The sequence below is a fragment of the Chinchilla lanigera genome, unplaced genomic scaffold (genome assembly GCF_000276665.1).
Source record: "Chinchilla lanigera isolate Chin_1 unplaced genomic scaffold, ChiLan1.0 scaffold00079, whole genome shotgun sequence".
Taxonomy (NCBI): Eukaryota; Metazoa; Chordata; class Mammalia; order Rodentia; family Chinchillidae; genus Chinchilla; species Chinchilla lanigera.
The window spans coordinates 3,029,251-3,050,291 of NW_004955480.1; the positions used below are offsets into that span (position 1 = coordinate 3,029,251).

At 35.7% G+C, this 21,041-nt stretch overlaps 1 protein-coding gene across 3 annotated transcripts in view; it reads left to right on the forward strand.

The window, feature by feature from the left end:
* Kcnip4 (Kv channel interacting protein 4) overlaps positions 1-21,041 on the forward strand; it is a 1,107,708-nt gene that overhangs the window by 225,877 nt on the left and 860,790 nt on the right. The window contains exon 1 of one of the 3 annotated variants that reach the window (XM_005402471.2): positions 10,796-11,215. The exons of the other annotated variants lie outside the window; for them this stretch is intronic. Within the exon in view, the coding sequence (XP_005402528.1) occupies positions 11,128-11,215 (88 nt within the window). The 5' untranslated portion in view covers positions 10,796-11,127. Of the gene's footprint in view, positions 1-10,795; positions 11,216-21,041 lie in introns of those variants that run through there. 3 annotated transcript variants of the gene reach the window in all.

The following is a 21,041-nucleotide window of genomic DNA, read 5'->3' on the forward strand; positions in this document are numbered from 1 at the left end:
TTTGTGTTGGCAGCCGTGGTGGTTGTCATCATATGCTGGAGGTAATTATTACTGCTAGCCTAAGATTTGTGCTGTTTTTTGGAGGTGGGGAAGTTTGGCCTATGGCATTAATGTAGTCAGAAAACCTTGAATGGAAACTAGCACAGAAGGGATTACTTACACTACAGTGAAGTATAACTTGGTGTGGATATGACATCACTGAGTAAATATGTTTCTGTGATTATCTAATGTCATTGCATCTAATATTTCCAGGTATTTACCTAAGTGAGAACATTCTTTTTATTGAACCAATTGGGCACAGTTTTGTTTTAATATTGCTTTTGTTTTTACTCATAATCTTTAGAGAGTTTATTTTTTTTGTTTGCTGTGTTATCCTCTTATTTGTTTTCAATATTCGTATCTTTTCTCTTTAAAACAGGTGTCCTTTTTTGATAAATACATAATGCAAGGCAATTTATTCTCAAGTGAGAAATAGGGCAGTTGCATCTATACGTGCAAAAATGTGACCACCACCTTGTGACTTAGTCAGAAACTTCCAAAAGAATAGGAAACAAATTCTTGGACCCTTAACCTGTTACTTGTTAAGAGCATTATTTGCGTGTTTTTTCAGTGGTACACAGTGACTTGAAGGTGACTTTTTCTAAAAACTGATAACCCTTCGTGTGAGTTTTGAGATAGGTTGAAATTGGTAACTAAAAGAAAATCAAAGCTTGACTTTCATTTTATATCTTTGTTACCTTGATACTTTGGATATGGATGGATTAATCATGAAGGAAATGTTGGCAAAACGATGTTTATTAGCCTTAAATTTACCTCACCTATATTCTCTACTTTCTTTACTGAGGACACCAAGAAGGCGATGTATAGGAACAGTCACTTATGCCCAGAGGCCCCCATTCCTTAAACTTAGTCGCCCTGGGTTCCAGCATGGCCTCAGATGACTGAGACTGCCCCATGCAGAAGTAATCATATAATGGAACGGAACTGCCTCCTACTCCAAAAGGTTCTTCCAGAACCATGGGAATAGGAACTTAGATAATGATCAGCTGAACCCTGGCCCACCTCAGCTAATAGATAAATACTTGCCCCATGCTTTTGAGTTTGGGCCAATTTGACCCTGTTCTTCAGAATATGCTCTTTGTAGCTTCTACTCAGGCTGGATTTATTTCCTTATTTTTTCTTACTTTCTAATTAATATTTTTCCCCACTGTTACTGTAGTTTAATTTTCATTACTACTAAAGTAAGAACCCATGGTAGCCAGTGATACTTGCAGGGTACTTCTATCCCCTTTGAGGACTGCAGCTGTATGCAGTTTCAACCATCAATTCTACATAGATGACTTTGATGTGTGACCTTTAAAACTGTCCCCTTTTTAACACTAGACCAGCATTTTTAAATGCTCTTTATGTATATTAACACAACCTGAAGCCTCATTCCCAGCCTCTGCCTAGTAAATAGAAACTCAATAAAAATTTATTGAATTAAGTCATCATCATTCTATGTGAGTGGTGATTAAGAGATCAACAGATTTATTGTGCCTTTAAGATCATTATTCTTCTTATGCTTCTGCCCTTTGATGAGTTACCTAAGTCTCAAAATTATCATTTATGTGATCCAACGTTATAAGAAAGTTTAAAAGAAAATTCTGTTCCTCTCCCTTACAAGACTATTTTTGATTGGAGTTTAGTTTATTTGTATTTATATTAGTCAAGATTTATCTATCTATTGATTGATTAGTTTCCAAAAAATTGAGAGAGGGAAAGAAGAGAATAGCATGCTGAATCCTAAAGTTTAAATCATGGAGGTAGCATAATTATTTTTAAATACATTGGCCATTCCAATGAAGTGTGGTAGGGGCTGGGGATTTAGCTCAGCAGCAGTGCTTGCCTAGCAAGTGCGAGATCGTGAGTTCGATTCCCAGTACTGGAAAAAAAAGAAAAGAAAAGAAAAAAAAAAAAAAACATTAAAGTGTGGTAAAAACCACTGCCACCAAGCCTGTGTGAGTCCATTAGAGTTGAAGAGTCTCCCCGGCAGGATACTTGTGGCTAATGACCTCTCTTGAAGCCAAATGAGCGTCCAGATTGTTTTAAAGCTGCCTATTGATTGCCTTTGATAGCACTGAAAATGAGGCTTCCTTGAATCACTTGTGATTTGTTTTGAAATGGGAGGTGAGGGGTGCATTACCACAACCACATCCCAGCCTCTGGGTTCTGCAGGTGGCTTTAGGCAGAAATACCTGGGGTGCTATTGGGACTTTGAGAGAGTCATGAATGTTGTCTTCTTCGGCTTGCAGTTTGACTTTTCAGTGACTTTTCATTCCCCAACAGTAGTTGGCATAGGCTGATTTGTTAATCGAATTTCTGTGATTTTTGGGAACTTGAGAGAAAAATATGTAAGATTATCTGTCTGTCTCATGCTCAGGGATTTTGAATCTGCATACAGAAGGCTGGAACAAAGAATTCTGTATTTTACATGGCTATTTCAGGTGGTTCTGATTCAAGTGGGCCAAGCATCATACTTTGACTCCAGAGATAGTTTTAAAGAAAAAAATATATAGATATATGTATGTGTGTGTTTTGAAAATTTCATATAATTGTAGGATATTGTTTTAATATCCCAAACAATCCCATATGCCTTGTCATGAAGAGCACTGCATGGTTTCTTAGTAGCCGAGGATAATGAATGAGGTAAGGTAAATTATTTGCTGTTTAATTCAAGCACAAAATTAAAGATGCTATTTTTTCTTCCATATTGTCCACCAGATGGAGGGAGGAGAAAATCTCTCATGAAGAAAATTACTAGTATAGATTTCTTTAAGCCATTGTTTTGAGCCTCATTTTGTGGAATATTCAGCTCAGGGACCCATCTTACCCTCCTTTCTTAGAATCTGGATGTTGATCTATGACTGGGAACGCAGGCCCTGTCCTCCTGTTGCCCTCTCAGCTTCTCCTTTACAGTTGTGCTGGATGGCTCCAAAACTTTCCTTGTCCATGAGGCCAGCCAGTCATATCTGTGCTGGGTAGGACTTGTTTTTTCTTTTTTTCTTTTTTTTTTTCAGTACAGTGGATTGACCCTAGTGTTTTTACACTGAACTGTGTCTTCAGTTGTTTTAAAATTTTTTGATACAGGGTCTTGCTCTAGGTGAGACTTGAACTTGAACCCCTCCTATGTCATCCTCCCAAAGTGCTACTATTATAGGTATATACTGCTACACTGCCTCTTTTTGTGTTATTTAAAACACAACATCTGCATTTGTGTCTGACATTCCAGGGTATCCATCAGCTAAACACAACAGCTATTATCTCCTATAAGAATAATTCCACTGCTTCCGACAGGTCTTTGGGTGGCTGGAATCTCCTTGAAGAATATTCAGTTCTATGACTGGACACATCCAAAGGGATCTTTCTCCAAAGAATACAGTTACATAGTGAACACTTTTTATTCACCTCTGCACACCTGTGTATGACAGTGATTCTGCCTCTTAAAAACAACAGCAAAGAAATATAGTTCAGCCTTGTCCTCTAGAAAAATATTTCACTTCTTCAGCTCTCCAGGTTTTTCGTACTTTTTCTTTTAAATTTCAAGTCATAATGAATATTTCTGTGGCTCTATTTGCAGGCAAATATTTATATTAGCTCATCTCTTTAATATCAGAGGGATGCAAGATTCTCACATCTGCCAAGGACTTAGTCCGCTTTGGGTGACATTATTCATGCAGTCATCACCAGAGTGGATGCAAATGGTAACAGTGAGCTGGCACTCGCAGTGAGTTCTGTATTCATTAGAAGAGGTCAGTCATGGTGCTTCTGGAATGATAATGGTCCTGGCATTAGGCACTCCTCTCTACTGAGTACCAGCTAGTCTGGTATTTTATCGGGACTCACTTTCAAAACCTGAGACTTTGCAGCAAGGCTCTGCTCTGCTTCTCTCTGCAGCCCCGTGGTGTGCTATTTTTATGCTGCACATATTTAATTTTGCAACTTCTAACAATCTGAAAAGCATAACAATGTCTATTCCTACTGAGATACACAGAATCCACCAAGATACATTAAGAGGAACAGACTTTGGGGGAAACTCTACTGTGAAGAGCGTCTTCTTGGAACCCCCAAGCTCTTCCTTCCTTGAAGGCAAGCCAACCTCATTCCTTTAATTAGTGAGGCATATTTAGTTTTCCATTCTAAAGAGCAATGAGGGTCACCTAAGTGCACCTAAGATTTGTTTTACCAAGACTTGGCCTTTTCCAAAGCAGCTAATAAAGAAAAAAACCCTTCCAAAATGTAATTTAGAATAAATACATCTTGAAATTTATCTACATTTTAAAATCCCTCTGCAACTTACCAACTTACTGTAGGACCTTTCCTTCTTGTCATATGGTGAACCAGTTTGATTTAAATTAAATTTAACTGTAATTTCACTGCAGGGAAATTTAGTAAGCTGTGTATGAATTTCAGAAGTATTGTCTGGTTCCGTGTAAAAATACCCTTGAGTCCTCAGGAGGTTTTAGGTTCCCTAGAATTTCTATGTAAATGACAGTGGCTTTTCCAAAGCACTGCTTAGATCTTAAAGGCATCTGTGCATTACCGACCTTGCAACCCTGAATTGTTGGTATTATTACACATAGTTCTTATATTTAATTCAAGTTGGCTGATAATTAAGAACAATTTCTCCTTTTGTTTTCTAACACTGTATGGCAATTTGAAATTAATCGTCCTAATTATGTTTTGTGTTTTTCTGAACCTAGCATTAAACTGTTATTTTCCTTACATGATCCCAAATAATACACAGATATAGGTAATAAGATCCTTGAAAATATCTGGTACAATTGTTGATTAATTATTGCTTTTCCTAGAGGGAAGATTTATCATACTGGTGATCTGGACTTCAGTATGAAAAATAAGCCTTTAGAGAGTGCTAATTTTGAGAATTTCCATTCGGATTGACCTGCAGAGGGGACAGAAAGTTACCCCAGCAGAAAAAGTACCTGTGTGTGCCCTGTAGGTACCCCACGGCTTACCCTAGCACCTCCTTCATATCTTTATCTGAGGGTCTCCCTTCTCACAAAGACTTTGTGATCATTCTGTTTTACTTACACTGCCTCTATTCGCAGACTAGGCATGCCCCCATTATACGATGAGCTCCGTGAGACACCAGTTTTTGTCTGTGTGGCTCACATGTTGTAGTAGCATGTATAATAGCAACATACAGCAGATATTTAAAAAGTCCACTGAGTAATTACATGTGCTTAAATTTTTAATTATCATTCTGACATTGGGATAATCATAGATGAACATGAAATTATAAGAAAATGACAGCTACAGATCCCATGCACACTTTAACCCATTTCTGCAATATTGATGTCTTACAAAATTATAACTTCAACAATATCACAATTCATACATTGGAATGGAGGCCGCAAAGATATAGAATACTTCCATCACCACAAAGATATACCATGTTTCACTTTTATAGCTATATCTACTTCTCTCTGTCTCTTACCCTTTTATTAATCATCAGCATCCACAAATCTGTTCTCTGTTTTTAAAAATTCTATGAGTTCAAGGAAGTGATATGAACAGGATCATGTAATATATGACTTGTGAGGATTTTTTTCACTCAGCATAGTACCCTAAGGTTCATCCAAGTGATGTTTTTCAAGAGGTCATTCCTTTTCATTTCTGGGTAGTATTCTACAGAATGGATGTACAATTTATTTAACTGCTCGCCCATGAAAGAACATGTAGATTGTTTCTGTGGGTGTCTCTCCTGTTTTCTTTACTACACTGAAATATGTGAGGCTAAGCAACGTTTTAAAGAAGAAGAAGGTTAATTTTGGTTCATGGCTCTGGAGGTCAGCAGTTAGTTGAGTCTGATCTGATGGCAGCCTTTTGGTTACAGAACCTTGATGTGGAGTAGGGCATCACTTTAAGGAAGACAGAGAAAAAGTACCTGTGTTTACATGTTTTTTGGGCTCTCCTAGGATGGAGCTACCTGAACATTTAATAATGGAAGCTCCAGCCTAATAACTTCATCCGAACTTAATCAGAAGATGGGAAACTCTCAAGATCCCATCTTTAATTATTATGGTCAGATTGTTTCTACTCACTTAATATCTAACACTGCAGATGAAATTTTTATACATGACAACTGGGAGACCCTTAAATCAGATCACCAGGCTGACCTATCACAAGTAAAACTGCTGTAGCCATTTGTATACAGAGTTTGTGTCAAAATGCATTTTCATTTCTCTGGGATCAATGCTCAAGTGTAAAATTGCCTGTTTTTATGGTTGGTATATTTAGATTTTAAGACACTTCCTGGCTATTTTCTGGAGTGACAATACCATTTTACTTTTCCATTGTGAACTTATGATTGATGTGGTTTCTCTGCATCCTTCTCAGCTTTTGTTCTAGACACATTCTTTTTAATTTAACTGTTGTGATAGATAAGTGGTAATAACTCATAATTTTTTTTCACACTTTATTTTCTTTATTTTAAAGAGAACAGTAAAAAAAAAGAACAATAGCAAAATACAAACAAAACCAAGCAAGGACATTAAAAATGATATGGGCTTTCAAACCAAATGACAGGATCAATAGTGGTTGTTATATTACATATTGTTATCTTCAGTAAAGTTGCTCAGATTATCAGATGTAAGAAAAGAAGAGTGATCAAACCATTAAAGGGAATAAGAAAATAATAATTTAAAAGAACATTAGAGACAATACGTAGTTTCACTAGACAGGATTATAGGAATTCACCAATGGTTGTTACACTGCAAATTGTTGTCTTCCTATAAGTTGCTCAGATTACTAGATAAAAGCATGCAAAATTGGTCAAAATATAAAAAAAATTAATCATTAACTTTTCCCCTCAATAAACCACCTTGGAAATAACCCAAATGCCCATCACCTGAGCAATGGATAAAAAAGAGGTGGTATTTTTATACAATGGAGTATTACTCAGCTATAAAAAAAGATAAACTCGAGGCTTTTATAGGTAAATGGATGCAACTAGAGACCGTACTCTTAAGTGAAATAAATAGGACCCACATGTGTAAACATCATGTTGTCTCCATAGTGTAAGAACATGAAAGAATAAGTAAAACCCAAAATGTACAGTAGATAATATGAAAGGGAAAGAAATTGCTCAAAGGAAAGAACAACTGGGATGAGGGAAAGAAGAAAAAACTAAGGCATTATATAGATAGATAGATAGATAGATAGATAGCTGGCATAATCTTCACATTTTAAGAATTAATAATGCACCATAATTTACTGGTGCTTTTTTCCATCTGTATTTCCTTTTTCGTGATATCTTCCTATTTTCTTTGTGTGTTCTAAATTGGATTCTGTGTTTTTCCATTGATGAGTATCAAATTTCTTTGTTATTCTAGATACCAGACCTTTGTAAGATACATAATTTGTAAATATTTACTTACACTCTATGGTTTGTCTTTTATGCTAATACAGTGGTACTGATACTGAAATAATAACATTGAATGACATCTGGTTTATCAAATTCTCCTTTTATAGATCATTTTTTTTGATATTTTAATAATGCTTTCCCTAGCCTTAGTGAAGAATTTCAATTTTTTTCCTAAAACTATTCTAATTTTATATTTCAAATTTAAGTCTGTGATGCATTTTGAGATAATATTTATGTGAGGTGCAAGACCTTAGTCCAAGTTCAGTTTTTGCAGAGATGTTCCATTGCTTCAGCATCATTTGTTGAAAGTCTAACTTTGCTCCACTGAACAGCTCTCACACCTTTTTTGAAAACCACTCATGCATAATTACATGGTTCTATTTTTATGCTTTCTGTTCTGTTTCATTGAACTGTGTGTCCAACTCTCCCTCCTTGTCTCTTGTCTCTTGTCCCTGTCTCTGTCTCTGTCTCTGTCTGTCTCTGTCTCTATCTCTCTCTCCCTCAGAACTGGGAATTGTACTTAGAGGCTTTGTACTGAGCTAGATCCTCAGCCTTTTTTATATTTTTTAAATTTTGAGAGTCTTGGTAAATTGTTAAGTTGCCCAGGTTGTGCTCAAATTTGAGATCCTACCTCAGCCTCACAGAGTGCTGAGATTAGAGCCTTGTATCTGTACATCAGTACTGTACATCTTCCATCTGTACATTAGTACTGCACTGTTTTGATTACTAGAGGTATGTAGGTCTTTAAACAATTAAGAGTTAGTCTCTTCAAAATTGTGTTAGCAATTTTAGTACCTTTGTACATCTGTATATGTTTTAGAATAGTCTGCTATATATATGAAAATCTTGCTGTGATTTTTTATTATAGTTGCCTTAAATGTGTATAACAGCTGGGGAAAATGGACATATTTACTATGTTGAGTTTTCTAATAAATGAACATAGTATTTCTCTCCCTTTGTTTAAAATTTTTATATAGTTAACATTTTCTGTGAATTACCAACATAAATGTCTAGTACATGTTTTGTTATATTTACACTTAAATATTTCAATTTTGAGTAATTAAAATTACATTTTAAATTCCAAATTCCAAATATTCATTGGTCGTACAACATATTTTTCATGTAGTACAATTGAATATTTAGTTAGAATCTTGTGACCACTCTGAAATCACTAGTTCATCCTAGGATGACTTCAGTAGATTCCTTGTGATTTTCACAGAGGTCGATATATTAAATAAGGCTTGTTTGTATTCCTTTACAGTCTATGTGCTAGTTCTTTTTTCTTAGCTTGCTGTGTGGCTTACATTGCCAACACTGTTGAATGACTGTTGAATGACACTAATTGAAGCTTTTCTTGTTTTGGTCCTCTTCCTACAGTGAAAGGATTCAGTCTTTCACCAGTAAGCATGTTACAGTAGGTTTTTATAGATGCTCTTTGTTAAATTGAAGTAGTATTCCTTTATTTCCCTGAAATTTGTTTTAAAATCATAAGTGGGTTTGAATTTTGTCAAAGGATTTTTATGCATCAATTGAAATGATAGGGGCTAGGGATTTAGCTCAGTGGTACAGCTCCTGTCTGGCAAGCGCAAGGTCATGAGTTTGATTCCCGGTACTGGAAAAAAACCAAAACAAACAAACAAAAAATTGAAATGATATTTTTTCTTTAGTCTGAAAATGTTGTAGGTTTTCTCACTTACAATATGCTCCTATATATTTCTAACTTGTCTGTTGTTTTCTGAGCTGAAGTGTAACCTCTGTAAGTTCAAAGATGCTTGAGAGAGTGAAAGAGAGAGAGAAGACTTTTTTCTTTCTCATCTACCATATCTTTGCTTTAGAAACACTTATTTGAAATGTAATAGATGCTCAACACTTAACTGGTGGATAAATGAGTAGAAGTGCTAGGTTGACAAATGAGGCTATAGTCTATTTTATTTCAGTCAGTAATGCTAAAATAAAATATGTACATATTCTAATTTCAATTTTATAGATAAAGTCAATGAGGCTTTAAAATAATTAGTCTCGCCATAGAACTACAATAGTATAATTCTTTTGTTTCAAACTGTGGCAAGGATGTCATCATACATGACAAATGTGTGGAAACAAGTACTTCAAAAATTATTTTGCTAACCTTTGTGCGGGATCCTATTTTTAAACCTTTGCAACTACAGCTTTGAAAATTCCTGGAAAGCATACTACATCAACCCATTTAAATACGCAGTTAGACTGCGGAAACTGGTGGGGATGTCAGCGTTAATGAAGGGAATGAGCTGCTATTACATGTATTTGAGTCTATGTTGCCACAAATGTTCTTCCTTTTATTGTACAAGATCATAACTTCATATATAGTGCTGTTGGGACATGTTAGTTTCAATAAGAATTGGTACAGTTGTCAGAACAAAATCAGAGGAACTGCCTCAGTATTTAAAGTAGGAAGTTTAACACTTCCCATATGTACTAAATATCATAGAAACAATATCTATATTTATTCAAAAGAAGCAAAAACAAAGAAAAGCCATAGGAGTATGAACTGAGCATAGAAGAAACCCTGGAAACTCCAGAATTCAGAAACACTACTTTTAAAAAAGACAAGACCATCATTTTCTCACTTTGATATCAACTTTCTTTATAGTTGTATCTTTAATAGGAAAGTATTTTGTGGAAATTTCAAATGCTCATGATTGCTCTATTAACTGAGTGGACAGGGAGATAGAAGGTTGTACAGTATTTGTCTTACAGAAATAAGAAGGAACTGAGGCAGTTCTTGCTCTGAGGACAATACAGCCAATTAATTTTGCAGCTCTTTTGCCCAGGCATAAAGTATCAGGCTTAAGAGTTGAGGTTTCCAGGCTAATGCATTTTCAGACCCACAATGAGTTCCCTAATTTCAAAATACCTGAGCCTGGACAGTGCAGAAAACGTAGCCAATTTTAAATATCAGCTTGTTTTTCACTGCTGAGCTCATGAAGTGGAATATATTTATCTGTGACAGCAGAGCATTGCCTCTGTTTGGTGATAAATCATCAACTCTATTTGTTCAGAGGCAGGGTCAGCTTCTTAACTGAGTTCTTCCCCTATCTAGGCTTTCTGAGCCTGATTAACACTGTGTCAGGGAGTTGTCTGATGTCTGACCTTGAGCAACAACATCCTTTCCTGCTCCCTTTTGATTTTTTGGAATCATTTTCTTTGGCCTTGGACCTTGACTTCCTCCCCCAGCAGGCTTGAAGGCATTAGCAGGATCTTTCCTGGGTATCGGACGGGTGCCAGCCCCAGTGACCTGTCTTCTGTCTTCTCACCTGCTTACATGCTGATTCATTGATGAGCTGGCATCTCAGGCCCCGCCTCCCTCTGAGTGGTCTGTGAGGTTGCACTTGCTTCAGGAGAGGGGATGCTGCGCTGCACCACAGCTGCCTTACTACAAGTGCGAACCGGCCACCTGTCTGTTGCCACAGAAGAACTTGGGGACCATCCTGAGAAGCAGCGCTCTCTCACCAGCCCAGTTCTATTCAATCTGTATCCGGCTTCTCTAGCTCCGTAAAGGAATTTCTGATTCAGGGACTAACAGCTAATTCCACAGGAGTTGTAAGGCAGCCTGTGACATAAACTGAGACAGAAGTTTCCCCTCAGAGACTGTGTTTTATTTTTTTATTTTGCAATTGGCAAAGACTTCTGGCTCTCCTCAGAGGAATATCTTGTTGCTTAAGATGAGTGGCTGTAGAAAACGATGTAAACGTGAAATATTGAAATTTGCCCAGTATCTTCTCAGACTATTAACAGGTTCTCTTCATACAGGTAATGGCTTTTTTTTTTTTTTATAATAGTGGCTGACAGAGCATGATAACGAAGTTGAAGCAGAGTAAGAAAGCCTCACTCTGTCTTTGTTGTGATTATTTCTAATGCTGTCAATAAAATGCAATTGTGTCTGTTTGCTGAGATTCATGTTTCTAAAACTGTATGCAGTGCAGCTCTAATTTGGGGGTAAAACTGGGTTCTCTGAATGTGTCTTTCATGTCTTCATCACAGTGTTGTTATTAGATGTGCCTCAGTCTAAGCAAGCAGCGTCTGCAGAGTAGAAAGATTAAAAAAGAAAAAATGGCATGATTTGGTGAGGGGTTTTCTCTCACCCTTGCTTGCTGCAGTTTATAGGAAAAGCAATAGCTGTCCTTCCTGCAGGCATACCGAAATTCTGTAGAACTCTTTGATCCTTGTAACCCCTAGATTATTTCCAGAATTTGATCATGGAGCTCAGCGGAGAAAGAGTTAAAGACATTTCTTTCGGAATTGTAAGCTCCTAGCAAAATGTGAGCAAAATGTGAAAACAGCTGAAGAGTAAGATGTCCATGAGAGGTTTGATGTTTGTTTCTTTGCAGTGGATTTCAATGTTTAAAAATTTTGCAGGGTTGAAATAGAAGCTCTATTTAAATCTAAGTGTTGATAGCAAGAAAATGTTTTGAAGATATCCTAAAATGATTGAGCTAAACCATCAGTTTTGCCACCCTTAAAATTCCTTAGGGGCATCATTAGCTAGTGACAGGTGGGACCAATATTAGTTCACACTAGTAACAGATATTTTAATGGACCATCAAACTTCTGAGAGAACAAAGCTAGTTCAATAAAATACTACACTTTGATTTGGGCCCTGGAGAATTAATGTTAGCTTTATTTTTTGTAATTCTAACTTAGATTCATCTTCTATAAATAATGAGAAAAAAGTTCAGAAAGAAACTCAAACACAGTGTTGCAAGGTTGAGAGATGAATTTGAATAGTGTCTATCTAGAGATGTGGAATCTTCATGGTTATTAATGCAACTGCGTATACAATTATTTTGACAGTGTGAAAAGAGAAAACTATTTTAATAGTATAAGTGTTACAGTGAAATGATTTCAGAGAGCACCATTAAATAGTAATGGAGATTTAGAGGGTTGCTAATATCCTAATGTTAACATCCTTCTAATATCCCGATGCTAATCTTCAGCAATGCAAATTATAGTGACTTTTCATGTTTTTAAATAATGATTATTGCAAGCTGTATGTGACTTTTACCAACTTGAAGCTCTGTTGTATTTGTCACCTTGTGTTCATATTCATATTAAGTACTCCGTCCTGTCAGTATGACCTTGGCATTACTTTTTTATTTGCCTTAAACCCTCAAGGATGACATACCACTTAGGATACTCTGTCTGGTTTGACAATACTCGGTATTTTATCTTTTATCTTGAAATTAGAGAAATATTCTACAAAAAATAGATTTTCCACAAGAGTTTCATGATAAACTGGATTTTCTTTTTTGATATATCAATTTTGAGAATCTAACTATTTCTTACTGATTTTACTATTTTTTATTAAGTTTATTGGTACAATTCATGCATAGTGATCACACTTGTCACAGGGAATTTGTATCTATATATTGTATATCTTGATTCCTTCTTTTTTTCTTACTGGTTTTATATGTATATATGTATTCTGATGTTTTCGTTCATTCTATCTGAAAAATGGTTTTTTTAAACTTCTGATTTTAAACAATTTTATGAAAATTTCAAGATGTCTCAAAGTCATAGACCATAAATACTAAATTCAAAGTACAGACTGTGTACCAGTTTTCTAATGACTATTTGGCAATATATAATATGGAATTGATGGAAAGCTAGTAAAGCCTTATTCACTGCATGTTTAGAAGTCAGAGTAGGTGAAAGCAGTTTATTTATTTTGAGACACAGGAGAAAAACATGTAAGAAAGTGCCTTTGAACTTTGAAAACTAGGACCAGGAGATTATCTTAAGATAATAAGTTAGATTTCAGTCCTGAGAAATGTAATTATAATAACATTTCTTGTAAAAGTTCTTTTCTATTCAATGTTTATAATATTAAATTCTGTGAATTCCAGTCAGAATTTTTACAACTGCTCCAAATTCTACTTGGAAAAGCTGATTTGTACCTTTACTAAATGCTGTGATAATATACATTATCCATATCATGGGATCTATTGTAAATTTCATTACAGCACTTTTGAGTCCTTCAGCTAATAATTAATGAAGACATAGGAAGCAGACTTGAATTAGTTTAAAATAATTCACTTTAAGGTTAGATATGTAAGAATTTGCTAATTGTATCCTGAAGAATCAGCATATGTTTATGAATTTGAAAAAATATTTAAAGCATTGGATGATTTTTTTTTTTTTACAAAAAGCCTTTTTAGTTTTTAGACTAATGATACCTGGGGAAATAATGATTTAGTTTTATATTTGAAAACAGGTTAATTCTGAAATATGTAATTTGTATTTTGGCAGTTGCTTTTTGTTTGTGGCCAAAATAGCATGTGCATTTATACACCTGGAAAATTGAATGTACAAAGAAATTTTCATGTATAGAAACTTTTCTTTTGAAGTTTCTTGCTGGCATTATTACAAGTTAGAGGGAACCAATGAAATTTTCAGAGAACTTTTCCTGTAAGTTTTGGCAGTGTCTAGAATTGCCTGTGATTGAATTTTTTAACTAGTGATTTTTATAAAATATTCTTTAATTAGAGAGTGAAAATTCAGTGGATAAAATGCATTGATTTTTACCAAAAATAGTTTACACTTTTTTATCATGTTGAATCAATTTTCAAAGTGTGTATTTTGCACACACATACTTTGCCTTATTTACCATGAAAACTTAAGTATTTGAAAGATCTTTCACTATGGTTAATAAATCACAGAAAGCCATAGGCAAGTATTACAAGTTAATGGTTTACAATTTGATGAGGTTTAATGTAGGATTCAATTGTTCTAGTTCTTTCTTGATTTGGGATTTGTAATGTTATGTTCAATTATACATTGGACTGCAGCTACCCAGTATATTCCCTGTTTATCCAAGTACGTAGAGGTGGGTTATGAATATTAGCTAAGTAAGGTGATTCTCTAATATAAACTCAGAGAATTAACAAAGCCAGCAATAGGAATCCATGTACTACCCTCTTTTATGGTGCTGACCCATCTCAAAAGGGCAAATTATAGTGCACGCACCAAGCTGTGAACTCTTTCTCCTTTATTTGTGGAATTTAGTATGAGACTGTTATATATTACTTATTTGAAGGCTGTTCTGACATTTATCAATATTCGGTACCTCATGTTCTTGATAAAAAGCAAGACCTGAACACATTTTCCTATTAGGAAGAATTCCCCAAACATATGTCGGAGGTGAACCTTGCCTGGAGCTCTGTTTCAGGCTTTCTGACTGCAAGGTATAGGCATGGTAAAGTTCAACCCTTCACCTAAGGGAAACAAGTGCAAATTATACTGAAAAGTTATGTTAAGCTTTGAATTGCTATTTAACTACTGGATTAAAGTATTTCAAATTTAATGAAATTGCATTACTAAAAGAATGAGGTAAGAATTCGTCATTCTATCACATACGGAATTCTAGATTAGAAATAAGATGTAGAGGGAAGGAAGTTGGAGCAAGGGAGAGGAAGGGAGGGAAGGAGAAAGAGAGAGGGAGAGAGAGGGGGAGAGACAGAGAGACAGAGAGAGGGAGGGGTATAGAGAGAGACAGAGAGGGGGAGAGAGAGAGAGAGAGAGAGAGAGAGAGAGAGAGATTTGTTTCACAAATTTGCATTGACTGGGTTCCAGTGGTAACTTGACACCGCTGAAGTTACTATATGTGAAGCCAACACAATGATGCTAATAATGTAAAAAATTTAAATACTTGTAGTTTGCATTTTTATAATGGGAAGCAAAAATAAAGAATTACACTTTGTAAAATCAGACATCTAGAAGAGTCAGTTTCTGACCATATGCCCTTTTTCTATCACCTTCTTTCCTGCTTCTGATTATGGACCATAGGATCGTGTTTCCTGTTCCCCAGTTCCCTACGTCTCCCCTGTCTCCCATTCTAGCTGTGTTAGCACACAGAACAGAAACACCCCGAACATAGGATATGCTCATGAAAACCCATATAATTAAATACTTAAAAATTTAAATTGAATCCTGACAAAAATGACCGGAGTTTCTATTTTGTATTTGGTGTGGCCCTGCCGTGTGGCAGCTGAATACACAATTATAGTACCTGGATCTGTCTACTCTGAAATGATTCTTTTCTTTTTGATGTTATCTATTATACAAGTAAAAATTTTGTATTCATTTGCACACAAAATGCCCCCAAGTCACAGTCTTTTTTGCCAGTGTTTGTGTGTGTGCTTTTCCTTATTTTGAATCCTGTTCTCAGGTAAAAGGAAAGCACAGAAAGATTATGGTTATACTTGAGGACCAATGAATATATAACATTGTGTTACTCTTCCCAGCAGACTTTACATTTTAACCTTTGCACTGCAAATTATTTTGTCCGGTGTAACTTTTCAATCAGTAGTGATTAAAAATGAGGAGAGTTTTAGGATCTTGCTTCAGATCCTTAATTTTGCCAGTGCTGACAAGTTTCATGAGAGGATCCCTAATTTCAATGGGCAAAACACTTGTATATGAAGGCTCTCACTGTCTCTTTACTTTCATAAAGAAATCTGCAGGTTATTGCTTTTTGCATTGTAGCTTATATTCTTTTCCACATATCAAGCATGCAGGTAAGCTTGTGGGGCTTAAAGATTCTTCTTTCCCAAAAGAAGAAGAGTTTTTAATTATTGTGATGCTCTTATAAGAACTGGTTGTCTGATCACATAGAATTGAACATGATAAATTTAAAACTTTTTGTTGATGTATTAGCTAAATTAATAAATATATTGCATAAAGGCTAAAGAGAGGATCTAATATTCATAGGAACAGCTGTATCTCCCCTCTAAGTTAAGGTAATCAGCTTTCTTGCCAGGAACATCAGCAATTACACATCAGAGCCTGAAGAAATGTCCAAGTCTCACCACACAGGAGAGAAGCTATTGAGGATATCATAGATTGATTGTGATGTGTATCAGTTATGTTTCTGGCAAGAGCAAGATTTTATATTCATTAAAATAACTTGATAAGCAGACTCTGTACATGGGTAGGTGTAAAGAAAGCAAGAGGTAATGCGTGGTCTGCGCCTGCTAATAATGCCCCACTGAAAAGGAACAGGTGGGGACTCTTCTGGGATCCCTCAGCAACAGTCCGCAGAGGGTTGCTAGATAGCAGTGTGGCTTTCAGAGCAGGGGTGCAGCCAAACCAGAGTTCTGAGAGGAAGGGGAAAAATACCAACAAATAAACAAAACTCCCAAACAAAGCCAGTCTCTTTTTTTCCTCCATCAGATTTTCTGCTTCTGCTTCCATTGGCAAAGCCTGGATCAGTATGCTTTCTGTTACTACAACAGATAACCTCATATAGTGAGCTTATGAAGAGAAGAAGGTTTACGTTGGCTCATAAGTTTTGGAGCTTTCAGTCAATTGTCATTTGACCTGTTAGTTCTGGGTCTATGATGAAGCAGAACATCGTGACAGAGTGGATAATAGACCAAACCAATCTACCCATGGTTGCAAACTGAAAGAGAGAAAGGGATGGGGTCTCATCACTGCTTTCAAGGGTGCCTCAGTTACCTGAAGGCCTCCTACTGATCTCCATTCCTCAGAGGTTCCACCAGCTCCTAATAGTGTTGCATCAGGAACTATGCCTTTACCACAAAGACCTTAGGAGTGTATTCTCAATCCAAAATTTAGCAGATCCTGTGTGAGCTGCTGGTGGGAAAGTTACTCTAAGCAGGAGAAATACATTCCTGGCAGTATTGATTATTTTATATTCATTTCCTACCAGCATTGTCACTGACTAGACTTGCTTTATTTCAAGTTTCTAACAGCGGTAATATTTCTGGCCCTCAAAAAATATTGAAAGTGGCATTGGCAAGCTACTCATAACTCTGGGTGACTCATAAAGCTCCTATCTTTCTACACTGTCTTTCACTATTGTTGATGGTCTTTTAGTTCAATCACAGAATTTCTTTAAAAAACTTCTCTGTATGTTTCTTAAATTTTAGAAATAAAGCACACCTATACCTTCACACAAAAGTGACTCTCTTTTCTGAGTGGATGCCATTTTAATCAGCCAAATTAAACGATATATTCAAATGATGTGATATTTGTTTTACAGTACTGCTACTCAGGAATATATGGTTATGTTTTCTTTTTTCCAGCCGTGTTAATGGATTTTTCTGTAATAAAATGTATTTCAACACTTTTCCGGCACTTAGATGTATTTATAGGTTGAGGAGTTGGGTGGCAAAGATTCGAGGAGCTGGTCTTCAATGTAGATAAAAGCAAAGTGCAACTGACCATGAGAGAAAGTATCAATATTGATACATTTTTCTCAGGAGATGCCAGACAGTCCTGCAAACAAGTCAACTTTGACTAGCCTCTTTGAGACTATGCCTCTACGCCTAATCGTATTCATTTTTCCTAATAAAGTATTTCAGTAACATCAGGATGTCTCAAGACCTTATTTATTTGGGACTAATGTTTATGGATTTAAAGGAGAGTGATGAGGATTCTGGAGTGGATCAACATATAATAATGACTGGTTATAGTGAACTCATCATTTTCCAACTTCAGGGAGAATGAGTCAGAAAGCAGAACTGAATGGGTGGCCCGGGTAGGAGAGGAGGTCTGTACCAAGTTTTGGTTAGGGGAGTAACCTAATAAAAAGTGTTCCATCATTTGACACTCTTCTTAATGTCTCACGTCTGGCTCACTACTTGGCTTTGTTTTGCTTTCTCTAATGTCTTTTCATCATAGTCTTAATGACCATAATATAAATGTATTACATTAAAATGGAAAAAAAGCAGTTATATTCCAAGAATGTGCTGCAGGAGAGCTGCTGTCTCTGCTCAACCCTCAGCTGTGCTGGAGGGCAGCAGTATGTGCAGAGGGTGAGCAGCCTTGTAGGGAAATTCTAGCTTGATCCCCAATCTCATAATTTGAAATCACCTACCTGTTCTAAATCAGGCTATCTTGTTGACACAATGAGAATATCTCTGCATACATTTCTGTTGCTAGCAAGCCTTCAACAAATGGTAACTTTTCTTTACTACTAGTGATCTAGTATCTATAAGACACTCTATTTGTTTTATTCAAATTAAATTTTCACTAGCAATAATTGGATACCTAATCATTATTATGGTTCCTAGTAATTAGGAATAAACAGAAAGAAAGCTATATAAATGACTGCAATTTTTAAACTCATTTGCTTTTTATTTTATTAGTCTTCAATAACTATAATCTCCATTTATTTATTCACCTAACATTTATTAAGTGCTTATTAAGAGTTCAGTCTTGTGGTTTTGTAGGTTATTTCTCCATGAATCCCAACTGCCCATGTTATCCTGCCAATGCAGCAAATAAATATGAGGCAGTTAACCCAACCAAGAAACATATGTTAAATTTTTGAAAAGAAGAGAGCAATCTCTTGTAGTTTTCAGCAAGGAGAGGCAAGGACAATGGACAATGGATGGGAGGCAATGAGCCTTTAAAATAATTTCTTCTGTAAGAATTAGAGAGAACCTAGTGAGATGGGAAGCAAAGAAAGGTGGTGTAAAAGCAGCTGGGAGACAGAAGATCACTGGAATCACTTGTAAGCAAAGGAAGTTTGTCTGAAAAGCTAAATTGCCCACACTACCACATCGTTTTCCTGGCTGAGCTCACCAGAGTCCTGTCCCCTGTCTGGAGGAATACTGCTGTGGCTTTTTGAGTGGTCAGGTAGTGAATGTCACATTTCATCAGTTAAATACCTGCTCAGATCCAATTTTTCTTCCCCGTGGAGCCCTGCATTCCTCTGTGATGTACATTGATTGAATTCCTTTTTGAGCTTTTATAGGAAGAGTTATCTGTCGCTTATTGTGCAGCATTTAATTACTTATGACTGCCAAATTATTGAATACATTTAGGTGTCTAAGTCATACCTCAAAGAGATCAGAATCTTCTGAACAACAGCAATAATATTTGATTCTCCAACTCTCATAATACAGTGTTTACTGCATAACAATTGCTCAAAAATGTAGATCAGTACACTATGTTGTTGTAAGAGAATAATATAAATAAGTATGTCTCTTTGTCCATACAATTTAATGTGGGCATTTCAGAATCACATTATTGAATTTAAAATGTGTTATTGAGTCCTGCAAAGGGATCCTTGCCCAAAGGTTAGATCTACAATGTGTTGGATCTGAGATATAAAACTGGATTTATAAAAATCGAAACTGTTTTATGACATAGTTCTCTCTTCAGAAACTGAAGCTCACTCTGTAGAGCTGTGTTATGACTTTAATTTTAAGCTCAAATATCATCCAGTGAAGTATTTACTGACCAGCCAATACAAAATGGCCTCTCCTACAATAATTTTTTTTTATATTATCTGTCAATAATGTATTTTCCAGAGAGGATAGCAAAGGGTAGGACACTTATGAGATTAAAAGGAGGTAATAATCATAATATCTGCAGGAAAACAGGCACAAATCCAAAAAGTCCCAGACAAACTGGGATATACGGTCACCTCCTTTGTAAAAATTAGCATTCTCTAAAATACTTTACCTTCATCACAGTTGCCTATAAAAGTGGAATGTAACTCTTTTTCCATTTTTGTTTTTGTTTCTTTGGTACCAGTAATTGAACTCAGGACTTTTGCCCTTGCCATGTCGGTGCTGTGCCACTGAGCTATATCCCTGCCCCTGTAAATCTTTTTTAAGGATTATGCTTGTTTTGTTCATTATTTTATCCCAGCACTTATACTCTGCCAGGCACATACTAGATATTCAATGAATAGTCATTGAATGTTTGGGTAAGTCACAAAATACGAATGATTTTTAGGTTTACAAATCTATATCATGTCCACTTCTATTTCTCCACATGCTCTCCCCAGCACGGATAAGATTGTGGCTGCCTCTATCACTTCCGGTTTTGGTTGCTAGAGCTACTCATTGTAATCTCTGCTGCTGTTCTGCTGTTTTCTTATTTCTGCACTGCATCTTTACTCTTTATAGAAATTATTATAGATCATCTAGAGCCCCTGGAAATCTGAATTTTCTCTAATTGTGGGCAAAATAGTAAGCACAGTTTTTAATGGAGTATGTACTGTATACACCTTCGTTTGCTTAAAAAGTATATTATGGGTAAGTTATGTATGAATATCTTTTATATTTTTTATTTCTGTATAATGTTATATAAAATGTTGAATGTTAATATTTTAATCTGATAAAATATATTTAGATGGCTACACATAACAGAAATTAATAAATGAAGAATAAAAATACATAGATTCTTTCAAAATTGCTTAAAATAAGAAAATACTGCCTTGGAGAGCCTGTAATCTTAGATATTTTACCTAAAAAAAGTAACACTAGGCTTTCAGTCTATTTGTTTTCTTTCTTCAGTTTCCTGCTTCTTGTGAAATTTTTAAGTTGGTTGGGTCACTATTTTCACCGCTAGATGGAAAGATTTTTAACTTTGAAGGTCACCAGCCTAAGGATTAGAGGTTTAACACTTGCCAAATCAGTCATGTTTCACTTCTATAATATGTTAAGATACATAGAATCTGTTTTTTTCAGAGGATATACATAAAAAGATTTTTCTAACCATCTTGTGATTCCCTGAGCCAAACAGAAGTCAAAAGGCTTCAAAGAGCTAGGAAGCCAATTCCATAAAAAGCTTTTAGAACTTAAAGATCAATTTTATGCTG